This window comes from Gallus gallus, chromosome W (genome assembly GCF_016699485.2).
Source record: "Gallus gallus isolate bGalGal1 chromosome W, bGalGal1.mat.broiler.GRCg7b, whole genome shotgun sequence".
Classification (NCBI taxonomy): domain Eukaryota; kingdom Metazoa; phylum Chordata; class Aves; order Galliformes; family Phasianidae; genus Gallus; species Gallus gallus.
Window position 1 is genome coordinate 6,592,422 of NC_052571.1, and position 14,895 is coordinate 6,607,316.

Here is a 14,895-nt window from a genome sequence, read left to right on the forward strand (position 1 = left end):
CTCTTTGGATGCCCTGTACAGACCTCCTGTACCCTCGACTCCAAAATCCCAAGGATCAGCCTCGGGACTCTCCTGAGGCTCTTTGCCATAAACTCCAAGTGGGACCTTTCTCTCCAGCAGCTGTGTAGAGGATGTTCTTTACATCCTGTCCCGTCCGTACTGGCCCCAGGGCCACGGCATGGGCTATCTCCTGTTTGATTTGCTCAAAAGCCTGCTGCTGCTCAGGGCCCCACGAAAAATTATTTTTCTGTGTCACCTAATAAAGGGGGCTAACAATAAAGCTATAGTTTGGAACATGCATTTTCCAAAAGCCCACTACACCTAGAAAAGTTTCTCTCTCTTGCTAGTGGGTGGAGACATAGCAGTAATTTTATTGATCACGTCTGCTTGCATTTGATGACGCCCATCTTGCCACTTTATACCTAGGAACTGAATTTCCTGGGCAGGTCCATTCACTATGCTTCGCATAACAGTGAAACCAGCTTTCAGAAGAATGTGGATTATTTGCTCTCCTTTCTTGAAAACTTCCCCTGCTGTATCGCCCCACACAGTATCATCAATGTACTGCAGGTACTCTGGAGCACTACCCTCTTCCAGTGCAGTCTGGATAAACCCATGTCAAATGGCTGGGCTGTGTTGGGGCAAATGGGTAATCAATACCAAGTATGTAAAACGTAAAACGGGGTAATCAATACCAAGTATGTATGGAGCCCCTGGGCCAGTCACAATAGGATGCTTTTGCCAGTCTTTACCAGTGAGGCTTATTTTGGCCTCCAACATAGTCAACTCTTGGGAACCCCCAGTCACCCCATGAATACAAATTGATTTTGTCCCTTGGTGACTCGAGGGCATTAGAGAGCACTGTGCACCAGTGTCCACCAGTGCCTTAAATTTCTGTGGTTTTGATGTGCCAAGCCATCTAATCCACGCAGTCCAATACATTCTATTATCCCTTTCCCCCCCTGGCTGGGGGCAGGGCCCCTCTATTTGTTACCTCTGTCATTCTTACAGCTATTGCCATGTCCTGCAGCAACTGGAGCAGTCAACTTTTTGGAGAACTTCACCTTGGTGGTTCATCTGTCTTGTAATTATTTTACTCGTGCTTGAAGTGCAAGAGTGGGTTTTTTTATGCCACTTCTTCATATATTCTCCATGGTCACGTAGGTAACGCCACAAGGCAAAATGTGACGTAGTCTTACTGTTGTCACTTGCACGAGCAGGAGGACGTGTTCTTTTGATAGCTGAGACATGGATGATGCAGGTTGGGAGGAACCCCATTGGGAGGAAGCCCCTCCAGTAGGCTATTTTGAGAATTCTGGTCCCCATCAGATGTATTTGATACCACCATGGATTCATCAGCATTAAGCACAGTAGACAGTTTCTCAGCTACTTTTGTAATGGCTGAAACACAAGCTCGTAGAGTGGTTAAATGTAACTCAAAGTTTTGAAGTTTATTAGTCAGTTCATTTATAAGGGTTCTTCTTTCCCCTCTGTCATACATTGCTGAAAATGTCCTGGCATACCGTTCTGGTACAGTCTTTGTGAATATACACCACATATTTGGTGTACACCCGACCCTCAGGATCATGATCTTGGTCTGGCTCGTCAGGAATGAAAGTAGGGCTATGTAACATTGCCACCACAGCGCATTCTCTCAAATAACAGATGCTTCTTTCCATATCAGTCAATTTCTTTTTCTCAGGCATCAGATCATCTTTGAAGGAGTATTTTTTTTTTATGGCCAGCAGCATCCACTTCCAGAGCGTGATGGCCTGGTTCTGGCATGTACTAATACCTCTGTCAGTGGCTGAATCCCTAGCAGTGTCACCCAGTTGGCGGGCTTCTCTACTATCTAGCCACACACTGTTGGCCCCATTGTCCCAACATCAAAGTAACCAGGTGACAATAGTCTCATTTGGGTGGCGTGAAAAGTCTTTTCTCAGACCTCAAATTTCATTCATTTTCAGAGATCGATCAGTAATGGCCATGATGTCTTGCTCACCTTCTATTCTTTCAGAACTTCTTGTTACCCTCCTGGGCGTTGGTGATTACAATCTTATTGGGGGTCTCAGCTCTCCCTCTGGATGCCCTGGATCTCGGAGCTGCTCCTCTGGGCCTTTTTCCTCATCTTCTCTTACACTGTCTGCTTCGTCTACTATCTACTCCTCCTCTTTCTTCTGTTCTAAGTGAGTCAACTTTAGTTTTACTTTCCATCCTCTTACAGGGGCAACTGACATCAATTGTGGTGCCTCTTGTGGTTGATCAGGTTGGTCATTTTCGATGATCTCACTGTCCAGCTCGGCTTGGAGCCTCTCTCATTCGATTATCATAGAATCATCACAGAATGGCCTGGATTGAAAAGGACCACAATGACCATCTAGTTTCAACCCCCCTGCTATGTGCAGGGTAGCCAACTACTAGACCAGGCTGCCCAGAGCCACATCCAGCCTGGCCTTGAATGCATCCAGGGATGGAGCATCCACAACCTCCTTGGGCAACCTGTTCCAGTGTGTCACCACCCTCTGTGTGAAAAACTTCCTCCTAATATCTAACCTAAACCTCCCTTGTCTCAGTTTAAGAGCAGTCCCCCTCGTCCTATCACTATCCACCCTTGTAAACAGCCGTTCCCCTTCCTGTTTATACGCTCCCTTCAAGTACTGGAAGGACGCATTGAGGTCTCCCTGGAGCCTTCTCTTCCCCAAGCTAAACAAGCCCAGCTCCCTCAACCTTTCCTCATAGGAGAGGTGCTCCAGCCTTCTGATCATCTTAGGGGCCCTCCTCTGGACCCGCTCCAAGAGCTTCACGTCCTTCCTGTGCTGGGGGCCCCAGGCCTGGACGCAGTACTCCAGATGGGGCCTCACAAGAGCTGAGTAGAGGGGAACAATCACCTCCTTCTCCCTGCTGGCCACCCCTTTTTTAATGCAGCCCTGAACACAGTTGGCCTTCGGGGCTGCAAGCACACACTGCTGGCTCATGTCCAGCTTCTTGTACACCAGGACCTCCAAGTCCTTCTCTGAAGGGCTGCTCTCAAGGAGATCTTCCCCCAGTTTGTATAAATACCTGGGATTGCCCTGACCCAAGTGCAGCACCCTGCACTTGACCTTATTGAATCTCATTAGGTTTTCATGGGCCCACTTCTCCAGCCTGTCCAGGTCCCTCTGGATGGCTTCCCTTCCCTCCAATGTATCGACTGCACCGCTCAGCTTGGTGTCATCTGCAAACTTGCTGAGGGTTGAGACAATGCCATTATCTGTCATTGATGAAGATGTTGATGAGCATCAGTCCCATGACCAACCCCTGAGGGGCACCGCTTGTGACCGGCCTCCACCCTGACACAGACCCATTAATCACAACCCTTTGGCTGCATCCAGCCAGGCAATTCCTAATCCATCGAACAGTCCATCCTTCATATCCACACTTCTCCAATTTAGAGAGAAGGATGTGGTGAGGGACCATGTCAAAGGCTTTGCAGAAATCCAGGTAGATGACATTCATCACCCTTCCCCCATCCACCAAAGCCGTAACTCCATCATAGAAAGCCACCGGATTGGTCAGGCACGATCTGCCTTTGGAGAAGCCATGCTGGCTGTCTCGGATCACCTCTTTGTTTCGTATGTGCCTTAACATAGCTTCTAGGAGGATCTGCTTCATGATTTTCCCAGGCACAGAGGTGAGGCTCACCGGCTTGTAGTTCCCCAGGTCTTCCTTTTTATCTTTCTTAAAAATGGGAGTAATGTTTCCCTTTTTCCAGTCACCGGGGACTTCACTGGCCAGCCATGATTTTTCACATGTGATGGAGAGTGGCTCGGCAACCACATCAGCCATCTCTTTCAGAACCCTAGGATGGATATCATCCGTCCCCATGGACTTATACACATTCAATTTCATGAGGAGGACTCAGACTTGTTCCACTGTTACAGTGGGACAGAACCACTCCCCACACCCTCACCTAGAGACTCATGGTCCTGGCAGACATGGGAAGCCTGACCACCAGTGAAGACTGAGGCAAAGCACTCACTGAGTACCTCAGCTTTTTCAAACTCCACCAAGGCATGGTCACTACAGCCCAGGCTGCCTTCAATCTTAACCTCTCTAACGCTCTCCTCTGCATTAGTGAGTACCAGGTCCAGTAAGGCTTCACCTCGGGTTGGTCCATCTATTACCTGGACTGGGAAGTTGTCCTCAACAAACGTCAGGAATCTCCTAGATTGTCTGCCACCCTCCATGCCACTATTTCAGTAGATATCCGGGTGGTTGAAATCCCCCATCAGGACAAAAGCCCACAAGCACGACACCTCCTGCAGCTGAAGCAAGAAGGCTTCGTCAACAGGCTCCCCCTGATCAGGTGGCCTGTAGCCGACCCCAACCAGTAGATGCCCTTTACGGGACCGATCCTTGATTTTTACCCACAAGCTCTCGACCTGATCATGGCTGTTCCTCAGACATAGCTCTTCACAATCTATCCACTTCTTAACATAGAGGGCAACTCCACCACCCTTCCTACCCTGTCTATCCCTTCTGAAAAGCCTGTAGTCCTCAATCAGGGTATTCCAATTGTGGGATTCATCCCACCATGTTTCCATGATAGCAATTAGGTCATACTTTCCCAATTGCGCCACGGTTTGTAGCTTTCCCTGTTTATTTCCCATGCTGCATGCATTGGTATAGAGGCACTTCAGCTTAACTATTGGCCTCATTGCCTTCTCAGAGGAGCCCTCCCTAATGCCTTCAGGATAAGTCTGGGGTTTTCCCTTACCGCTTCCCAAGGTGACACCGTTCCCACGTGCTTCTCTGTCACCTAGTACACCCCCTTTCCCCATCTTATGTAGTTTAAAACCCTGCTAACCAGCCCAGCCAGCTCGTTCCCAAGAATATTTGTGGCCCTTCTAGTCAGCTGGCTCCTGTCCGCTGTCAGCATTCCCCTTTTCTCAAGGCTGCATCCCAAGCCATAGTACCCAAAGCCCTGAGTGCAACACCATTCGCAAAGCCATTCGTTCAGTATGTCCACCCTCTTCCTTTTGTGCAGATCCCAGTCACCAACTGAGAGGACAGAGGAGAACACTACTTGTGCTCCTGATCCCTTCAGCAGTTTTCCCAGAGTCCTGAAGTCCCTTTTCATCGCCCAAGAACTTCTTTTGCCTACCTCTTAATTTCCAATGTTGAAAACCAGTAATGGGTAATAATCGGAGGGCTTAACCAGGCGAGTGATGTTCCTAGCAACATCTCTCACCTGTGCACCAGGCAGGCAACACACCTCACTGTGGGACAGATCCGAGCAGCATATCGGGCCCTTGGTTCCCCTCAGAAGGGAGTTCCCTATGATGACAGCCCTTCTTTTTTTCCTGACTGATGTTGTAGCAAAACGGGGAGCAGACTGACTAGCCTTGGGCAACCTCTCCTGCATGGATGGAGTTTCACCAACATCCACATCCCTCAGTCCTTTGAGCTCCAGAGCCTCATACCTGTTATGTAAGGACACCTGGGAAGGTGGGACTGCTGAAGGGCAGTCTGCTTGTTGCCCCAGACAGGGACTTGTTTCTATCCCTCGCTATCCTTGAGGTCACCCCTTCCCACCTGACTGTGAGACAGCAGATGATCCCCCACTGCTTGAGGAGCATCTCCCCCACACCCTTCCTGTAGGGATGGCAGAGTGTGACTCCACCAATCAATCCCCTTCCCACAATCTCAGATGCTCCTCAGCCTTTCTACTTCCTCCTTTAGCTCTACCACCAGGCTGAGCAGATCATCCACCTGCTTACACCATGCACAGCTGGTATCCCTGCTACCCTCCTGTAGCAGTGACAGGGTCAGGCATTCTCTGCAGCCTGAGACCTGAACTGCGGCACAGACATTCATGATTATGAGGGTATTTAGTTCAGATTCAAGAATGATTTGGTGAGCCTGAATTTTGTTTAGTTCAATTTGGAGACTGAATTTTGCGTGCTGGAAGGCATCTCGCTCAGTTCGGAGTACGTGCTGTTCGGACTTGAGTATGTCCCTCTCGGACCGGAGGGTGTCTCGCTTGGACCAGAGGGTGTCTTGTTGAAATTGAAGGTTGTCAAGTTTGTATTGAAGTGAGTCCCTCGATTCGGAGGGCATCTCTCTCAGACCAGATGGAGTCCCACTCGTATGGGAGGGTGTCTCGCTCAGATTGGAGGTCTTTTCTCTCAACCAGGAGACTCTATCGCTCAGCCCAGAGATTCTCCCTCTCGGCTCGGAGTCTCTCCTGAAAACTCTCCTTTTCAGCTTGGAGACTCTCTTGCTCATTTTGTACTGTCTCCCAGAGACTCTCCCTTTCAGCTCTGAGACACTCTTTCAGCACGAATACTCTCTCTCTCAATTGCAGAAACTCTCTCCCTGTCTGGGATAGTGTTGAATAAGGCCCGATAAGCATTAGCCAGGCCCCAAATCATTTGTGCCTCCTCAGATCTGCCTGAGCCGCAGCATCTCTGTCTCAAATATCTGTTTAAGCTCTCAGGGTCTTTCAGGTTTTCAGGAGTCAAGTTCCATGACACCAAAGATGTCCATCTCTCTGATGTCTCTCCCAAGCCTCTCCACACTCCCTGCCACTCAGTATTCTCTGGTTCTAGGGAAGGCTTCTTCAAAATATGATAAATACAAATACTGAGTGAAATGATGAGTAGTACATTCAGGGAGATTAACAATGTGATCAGATGAGCATTCAAAAACTGCATAAAGGATTCAAAGGAGAGACTGGGAACCTGCTTAAAAAACACAAGTTCTGTAAAATTAGCAGCTTCCTCTGCAAACAGGTTTAAAAGATAAAGTAGAATTTTATTTTTTTTCCCTCTTTACAGAAGTAAGATAGCAGTGCTCAAAGTTTACAAATATCCCAGAATCCCAGAATACTGGCAGTCTGCCTGGAGTTTCAAGGTCAAGTTTTCAGTGAGAACCTGCAAAAGAGATAAAACTCTCCTAACGAAGCTCTCTAAGAGCAGAGAGAGAGATTTGTTCTAAAAAGTTAAAAAGCAGCTTCTGCCCGCATTCTCCACCAAGAATGTCAGCGGTTTAAGGGCTGGTTTGACCCAGTTCTGTGACTAGTGGGGTGGAGGGATTTGCGAATCCGAGCCTCCAGAAAGGGGAAACAGGGATCCCGAATAATTAAAAAACAGTTGCAATGATTTGAAGATAAAGAAACTACTTTACCAAATATGGTATCAGAATGCAAGATAACACGCTGTAATATAATATAATTAGAATTGAAGCTAATAAATATAATGAGAGAATATCTGAAAGCTGTAGGTCTTACACTAGTGCTGAGGCGATGCATGCGGTTGGGATGAGTGGCAGGGAAGAGAGCTGAAGAAAAAAGGGAAGGTATTGTGACCTTGCCAGGGGTTATATCTCCTCTCTGAACACCAAGTCCTTTGGGATATGTAGTTCTTATCTTCTGGACAGGTGCCCGGAACTGGAGCATTAACTCTTTAACTCCCAGTGCGCTAAATGATGTTATGATGTGGAATACCGATAACTAAAAATCATAAAACCATGACATAAATGTAAGGATTTCATCTTGTTCCGTCTCCCTATTTATAGCTGCTACAGGCGAGGGAAATACTCATTTTTCAGTGAACTCCTGTTGCAATTTCAGAGGATGTCTAGCTATGTGAATTGCTACATGGTTCAGTAGTTTAAGTGAAGATGTTTTTAAAAGGAGTTTGTGTTTCCTTGAGACATTAATGTACTCAGACAATACAAAACACAAATGTGAATTATTACCAATGTATGTTGTTAGTACTAGGATGGGTATGTTTTTCATTTGCCTTGTTATCGTCTCTTCTTGTAAGTAGGCTATATTCACACTAATCATCTAAATGCCATAACTGTTCACTATCTTAAGCTACTGACAGAAGAAACTGAGCAATACTCAGTCTGCTTAGTTGGCTTTTGTTTTTAGAGCTCAGTACATGAAGTTCTTATAATCAGGAACTGTCAAGACCATTTTCACCTGACAGCAAGAAAGGGTATTCACCTCTCAAACTCTTAGTTATGTGTTGCAACTATTTGTTAGCTAGGTACATGTCACTTAATGCATGGAGATTGTGTATGGATAGACAAGAAATTTTGGGCATAAGTGAATTTGAGAGAAAAGTCTAGAGCTTGAGTCCTACCATAAATAAGAGGTGTGCAAGGTGAGTAGTTACTGAACAGGGAAAACACTCATTCCTAGTAGTGGACATAGCTTCTCCTTTATGGTTTTTGCAGCTTCTGTAAAAGATCTTCCTTTTGTGTACTTGTAGAATTCCTTTTATCTTATTTTGGAAGGTTAAATGCTTTTCACTGTATAAGATTCAGAGTCTCTTAGCAGAGGACAAAAATCAATTTTGTGTTGAATCACTGCTGAATATATATGGATTTCTTTTATACAGTGTTTTAACTACCTGAGCTGATTTAGTTAAATCATACTTTGTCTCATAAACTGCAAATGGAAAACATGAAATCTGTGTGTTGACGTTCTGATGATGCCCTTCCTTTACTTTTCGAAAATGTTTTTTTTTTTTTAAGATATATACTTTTAAATTTTTTTCCTCATTTACCTATGAGCTGGCTAATGATTTGATGACAGTGCACATTTAGTGGTTGCAGTCCACTCAAAGTCTTTTGGGTTTCTAGTCACACTTTTTGTAATATCATCTTTTAATTTCTAGCTAACAGTTCTTATAAATGTGCAAAGGAAAGTTCTATTTACTTGGTCTTTTAATAGTCTAAAATTACAAATAGAATCTTTACTGTAGCTATTAGCATAAAGGGCCTTGTCCCATCCCACTCAGTGAGTTGCGAGGAAGGTGAATCTTTGGATTTCCACCAAACAGGCAATTCTCTAGCTGTCTGAGTCAATAAATTCCTCATCGGTCTCACATAAGCCTAATTTTTGAAAATTTGAATCTCCATTTTTAATGGCAGCTGGAATTTTATCTTTCCATGGATTCAGTACAAGTTCGAGTGTTAGAAACTTAAAGTGTAGTCTTATTTTAATTCTGTAATTTCTGTTACTTGAGATATGTCCTCTTTATTTCTCCATCTGAAAATCCAAGGATTAAAATACTCATGAAAAACTTTAAGGTTAATGGCATTTTCAGTGATTGACTCATGTGACATTACTACTGTTATGAAAGTTAATTTTCAAAATACATATGCCAAAGCTATGCTTGGAATATGTGCATAATGGTAAAGAATTTGTTTCTTTGAATCTGTAGTGAAACTCAATTGTATTTTTCCATAGGTGTAAATTTAAGCATTCATAGATAAGACTCTGAACATGTTTCTAAAGATACATGAGGTGCTTTTTTTATTTTATTGATAGACACCAAAGTTATACATGTGTATACATGTCCAACACTCCCTGACCAGGTTCTTTTAGATGTTCCATATGTAGAGGTTTATTGTTTAAGGCCAGCTGTTATTGTTCAACCCCAGTAGGCAGCTAAGTATCACACAGTAGCTTGCTCACTTTCCCCCCGCTTCCCCAGCTGGATTGGAAGTGTAAGAAACAGAAAAGCCCTTAATTCAGTGTAAGTGCTGCTTAGCATCAGCTAAAACACTGCTGTGTTATCAGCACTATTTTCATCCAAATCCAAAACACGGCAGTACACCAACTACTAGGAAGAAAATTAATTATATCCCAACTAAACCAGAACTCAAACTTTACTTTTTTGAAATTATTTGACATTACACAGTGTTTCAGGGTATGTTTGGATCTGAGAGACAAAATGTCTCAGGAGCAGAGACAAGCAAACTGCATACTCAGAGCAGCACAGAGAGTTACAAGTTTTATTCAACATACACACACTCATACACACAGGCATCCACTTTAGATAATCCCAGTAAGCGGCAAGTAGAAGCTCCCTAAGCAAGCACTCTATTACTTACTGACTCCTAAGAGATGGACAAAATGCTGAGAAGAGGAAGAAGGAACATGCCAGCAGTGGATTTGATAGGTAGTGCCAGCAGGGCGTCCCCTTCTTTAAAGTGCACTTTTCCTCACTCCCCCACCACAGCCTCTCTCCTGCTTTTATTCTCCCCAGAGTCTACAGGGTTTTTTCCACTTGCATGCTGTACCTGTGTGGCCAACGCATGATACAGAGCCCAAGTGGAATACCTGCTTGCAAAACAAGTTCTTGCAAAACAAGGTAAACTACCAAGGTCAGCTCTGTCTACAAAAAAAACTCCCCTTAAAACTGTCAAAATACTTTGTTCCATTCCAGGATCATTCTTCGTACAGAGGCCTTTAGATCCTCTCTCAATCCAATTATTGGAGGAGATGGTTTGACATATATATACCCAGAGGAAGATTAAAGCAACAAACAAGGCCAAATGCTGCAAATTCCAAGCTACTAAGGAATGTGGGGAAGATGGGGAAGTTAGCAATAGTAAAGAGAAATCCTAGCGAATGATTTACAAAGCAGGGATAGTCACCACCAGGGATCCAGCAACATCTTGTTGGTCCATAGGGAGGCAGCAAGTCAGTCAGCGATGTTTTGTTGACCTGCACAGCTGCAGTTCGACAGAGGGAGTACCTGTTCTTCCTCGGAACTCCTCGGGTTTTTATCCTCTCCATAGCATCCTTTTGGTAACCAGAGGCAGCATCTGGTTGTCAGGGGCACTTCTATTTGGTTCATCAGGGGCAATGGTAGTTGCCAGGGCTACTTCTGTTTTGTTTGTCAGGGGCAACGGTAGTTGCCAGGGGTCTGTTTTGTTAGTCAGGGACAAGGGTAGTTGCAACAGCATGTCCATAGTACATGTCTTTCCTGTTGGGTATCAGCAGTTGATCATGTGATTGTTACATGGTGGTCTTCTAGGTATGTGCATTGACTGCATGGTGGTCCTCTCCTCTGAGATGACCCCCATAAGTCAGCTTGAGTGCCCAAAAAGAAGCAGCAGCTGAAAAGGTTTCTCCTGGTCACCCAGCTGCATATGTTTCTCTTACCACCATGCTCATGGTAACCATTAACCCCAAAAGCTTGTTGAGCAGGTTATGTCTTGGATGGGTGCTGCTGAACAAGTTTTGAGCCAAAAAATAGTTCCAGTTTCTTAGAGGTCCCCAACACACAAATGACTTTGATTTAGAAGAATGAAACAGCAATTTACTTCAATAACAGTACAAGTACAAATTATGCTTTGCAAAACATAGCAGTTGCAATCATATTACAAATGTGATTCTCATTGCTGGTTTCCATCATGGCACTGTCTGTCTCCAATTGCTGGGAAGGAATACGTGGGTTTAAACTGACTGAAGTCTGTTTGTGTCTTCAAAGTTCTTTCTGTTCAACGTACAGTTTTTATACTGTTTGCTTTATACTGAGTTTTTATATTTGGTTTGGCTGAGCCACAAATAAAGACAAACATTCTGGTTTGGCTAACTCAGGAAGACATGTATTTGCCTATATTTATTTATTTTAATTAACCTGGGGACAGTTACATGGCCAATTGATTCCCTCAACTGTTGTAGCCATTTATCTAGAACAAAGACCCATCCCTTTTGTGTTAAGCTCTACTTTTTATAGCACTTGTGGTCAGTTACTCCCTAATTCTTCCCTTAGGCAAGGACTATGTACTCATGAAGCTATCCCCTCAGAGTCTTCTTCCATTCTAGGAGTTCACTGATCAATTCCAACATGAAGTATTTAAATGTTTTACATTTTGACTTCAAAAGGAGAATTTTTCTCTAAGATACCTTTTTGGCATTGTACATAAACAGATTTTGTTTTTCAGTTATTCTATCTTTTATATTGTAGGTCATACAAGAGTCTCTGCCAGCATGATGAAGAAAAGAACTTCCCACAAGTAAGTTGCTAATATTTTTACTTAAGTATAGTTCTCAATAACTGAAATTACAATTCTACAAATCTCTTATCTGAATTGTTCTGGTCACTTTGCTCTTGAAAACTATGTGGAGTATTATTTAGCTAGTGTATGTGTGTAGAGTCAGACTTTAATTCTTTTGGGAGGGTGGTAGGAATGCACCATTGATGGAGTTCTAAATATCCTTTTGAACGTTACTCTGAGAGAAATTATCAATTTCTCTCATTATTCTCTCATTATACAATTTCTCTCATTACACAATTCTGTAATTTACTCTAGAATTCAGAAACAAGATTGCAAGCTGGAAGTTGAGCACGTGTACTCTAGGATTCATTACAGCTTTATCTTTTGAAAAGGATTTTTCACTTTTTTTTTTTTTTTAATAAAGAACAAGCTGAAGCACTTCTTATATAAGGCTGTTATTTGAATGTGAAGGATACTTGCTCATCTTAGACATTCATGGCACATTTTCGCTACTACATTTTGAAATAGTAGCAGCTAAACATTGATGAGTAAACATGAGAAGATCGAGGCAATAGCTTGGACATTTTTGAACTTCATGTCTAACAGCTAAATGCTGCATGTCTAGTGGGAAAACTCTAAAAAATAAGCTGGGGAAGGATGAAGCATTAAGATGCTACTAGTTATATTTTAAGTATGAATTTCTATAGTGGTGGTAGACAACATGCATCAATCCAAAACAATTTGTCTGGCAGGAATATCTTCTATGATTAACATATAGGAATTAGTATTAACTGCTTCCCAGACATAACACCTGATGTAAAATTAATTCCTTGCATCAACTCTTCACTATTCAATCTTTTCTATCTCCTTACAAGGCAAAGATAAACATGTATTTGTTTAGAGACAGGTAGACTTGGTTAAAACTTAATTTCTCTTGTTCTTTTTCAACCGCTCAGAGAAAGGAGTGTATGATGGGAAGACTATCAGAGGTGGGTTGTTTTTTGTACTTGAGGGTGGCTAGATTTGTCTTTATTGTTCTGATGATATACACTTATTCAAATAGCTAAATAGGTTGTATATTTGTTAGCATAAAGGCTTTTATGGGGCATGTTAAGCTGTGATCCTAAGTCACATGATTTTGAGACATTTAAGCACCCAACTGAGTTTTATGTTAATTTAGCCTAGTCTAATTGTTTTAGAATTGTTCGGTTAAGGTTTTGTTTCGTAGCAAACCAAGGTGACATACTGTGTGCTGCTCACTGACTTCTCTGAGAATGACAGAGACTACTATAGTTGTTTATATTTGATATTCAGTGCTTACATTTTTGAAATGAACAAGTAACAGTAAGTAGTGCTGTTGACATATTTATAGTAAATGAGTGGGATATGAATGAATATATAAAAACGTATGCCCGTGCTACTCTGAGTTGTTACAACCAATCATGAATTAGAAATGCATACATTGTCATTGATTTAGTTATGATGACTTACATATTCCTCATTTAAAGGAAAAAGAGGAACAAGTCTAATGATGCTTGAAGACCATAGGGGAGATTCTAAACCAGGTTCAGAAAGTTCACGGTGGAGGGAGGAGCTAACTGGCTGGAATAGGGAAACTGAAGAAGTGATAAAATGAGCTATGTGTATTAATTTTCAGAACTCTTCTTAACTAAAATGTTAATTAACCATTGACCCTTTTGGAAGGTGTTCCCATGGTTATAGGTAAGCTTCAAAAGGGCTGTTTTTTTGAGTGCTCAGTCAGTGTCAGTGGATAGTGATGAATGTGAAGCTGTCCTGGATTCAGCTGGTACAGAGTTGATTTTCTTCATAGTGTATGGTATGATGCTATGTTTTGGCTTTAGGAGAAAAACAATGTTGGTGACACACTGATGTTTTAATTATTGCCAAGGACATTGCAACTTTTAAGTTTCTCATCCTGCCAGTGAATGGGTTGGGATTGCACAAGAAGCTGAGAGGTCAGAGAACCAGGACAGCTGACCTAAAGCGGCCAAAGGGATATTTCAAACCATGACATCATGCAAAAAACTATAAAACTGACAGGAGTTGGCTGAGGGTCAGCTGCTGCTCGAGGACTGGCTAGGCATGGGTTAGTGAGCAACTGCATTGTGTGCTTGTTTTGTAAATATGTATATATATTATTATGATTACTCTCTTCCTTTTCTATCTTAGTAAATAGTTTTAATCTCAGAGTTTTCTTTTTCTTTTTTTTTTTTTTCTGATTCTCCATCTCACTGGGAGGGTGGGAGTGAGCGAAAGACTATGTAGTACTTAGCTGCCTGCCAGGTTAAACCACAACAATCCTTGTGCTATCCAATGTGGGGTTTGAAGGACTGAGATAGTGACAAGTCTGACCAGAGCATGTTAAAACAAAATTGTTAGAAGTGTTATAGTAACTTAATAGCTGCTGGTCACAATGCTGACCTTTTTGTTCACAATATGGTTTATTTGCTCTGAAAGTTGTTTTTCTTAACTCCTTCTGGGTTGTTTATCATCTCTGAAGGTTTGCCTAAGATTATTTATGGTTTTGCCAGTTTATATATAGCATGCGCTCATGTTATACCAATCACAAATTGAATTTGGTATTTGTACTCAGTAACAACATCATTCTCACACTTCAGAAACCTTACGGTAGAAGCTCTTAACAAGTACAGTCTTTAGGCAATTAAAAATAGTTTTTGAACATTTTGAATCTATCTGGGATGTTCAAACTAGCATGATCGTACTGCTATGCCTTCTGCATGTGCTTCCAGTTTCATTTATGTTTAAGTAACTATTCAAAAATACCACCTAGAGATATATCCTGAGACAGGATTGATGTGCGGAACTCAGACCCTATAGCCAGTAAGGATATAGAGCAGGTATGTGTTCATTGGTGACGCGCGTACACCCTGGTGCAAGGGGGATTGTTCCACCTAACTTGCACACTGTCAGGAGAAATCGTGCTATAGATATAGGTCAAACTAATACATAATCAATAGTTGACAGGAATTCGGATACATATTCAATACATTCCTGAGAGCCCATTGGCATACAGTCCCTCCCCCCCTTGCGCGTGCGTATTAGGTCGTGATGATGAAGGCTCGTAGT

The 14,895-nt window shown here is 42.8% G+C and overlaps 1 protein-coding gene across 10 annotated transcripts in view; it reads left to right on the plus strand.

The window, feature by feature from the left end:
* SPIN1L (spindlin 1 like) overlaps positions 1-14,895 on the plus strand; it is a 168,630-nt gene that overhangs the window by 91,879 nt on the left and 61,856 nt on the right. For 9 of the 10 annotated variants that reach the window (XM_040655158.1, XM_040655160.1, XM_046905103.1 and 6 more), the window contains one exon: positions 11,757-11,805. In XM_040655158.1, the coding sequence (XP_040511092.1) occupies positions 11,757-11,805 (49 nt within the window). Of the gene's footprint in view, positions 1-10,046; positions 10,152-11,756; positions 11,806-14,895 lie in introns of all 10 variants that reach the window. The other variant, XM_046905104.1, reaches the window with a different exon arrangement.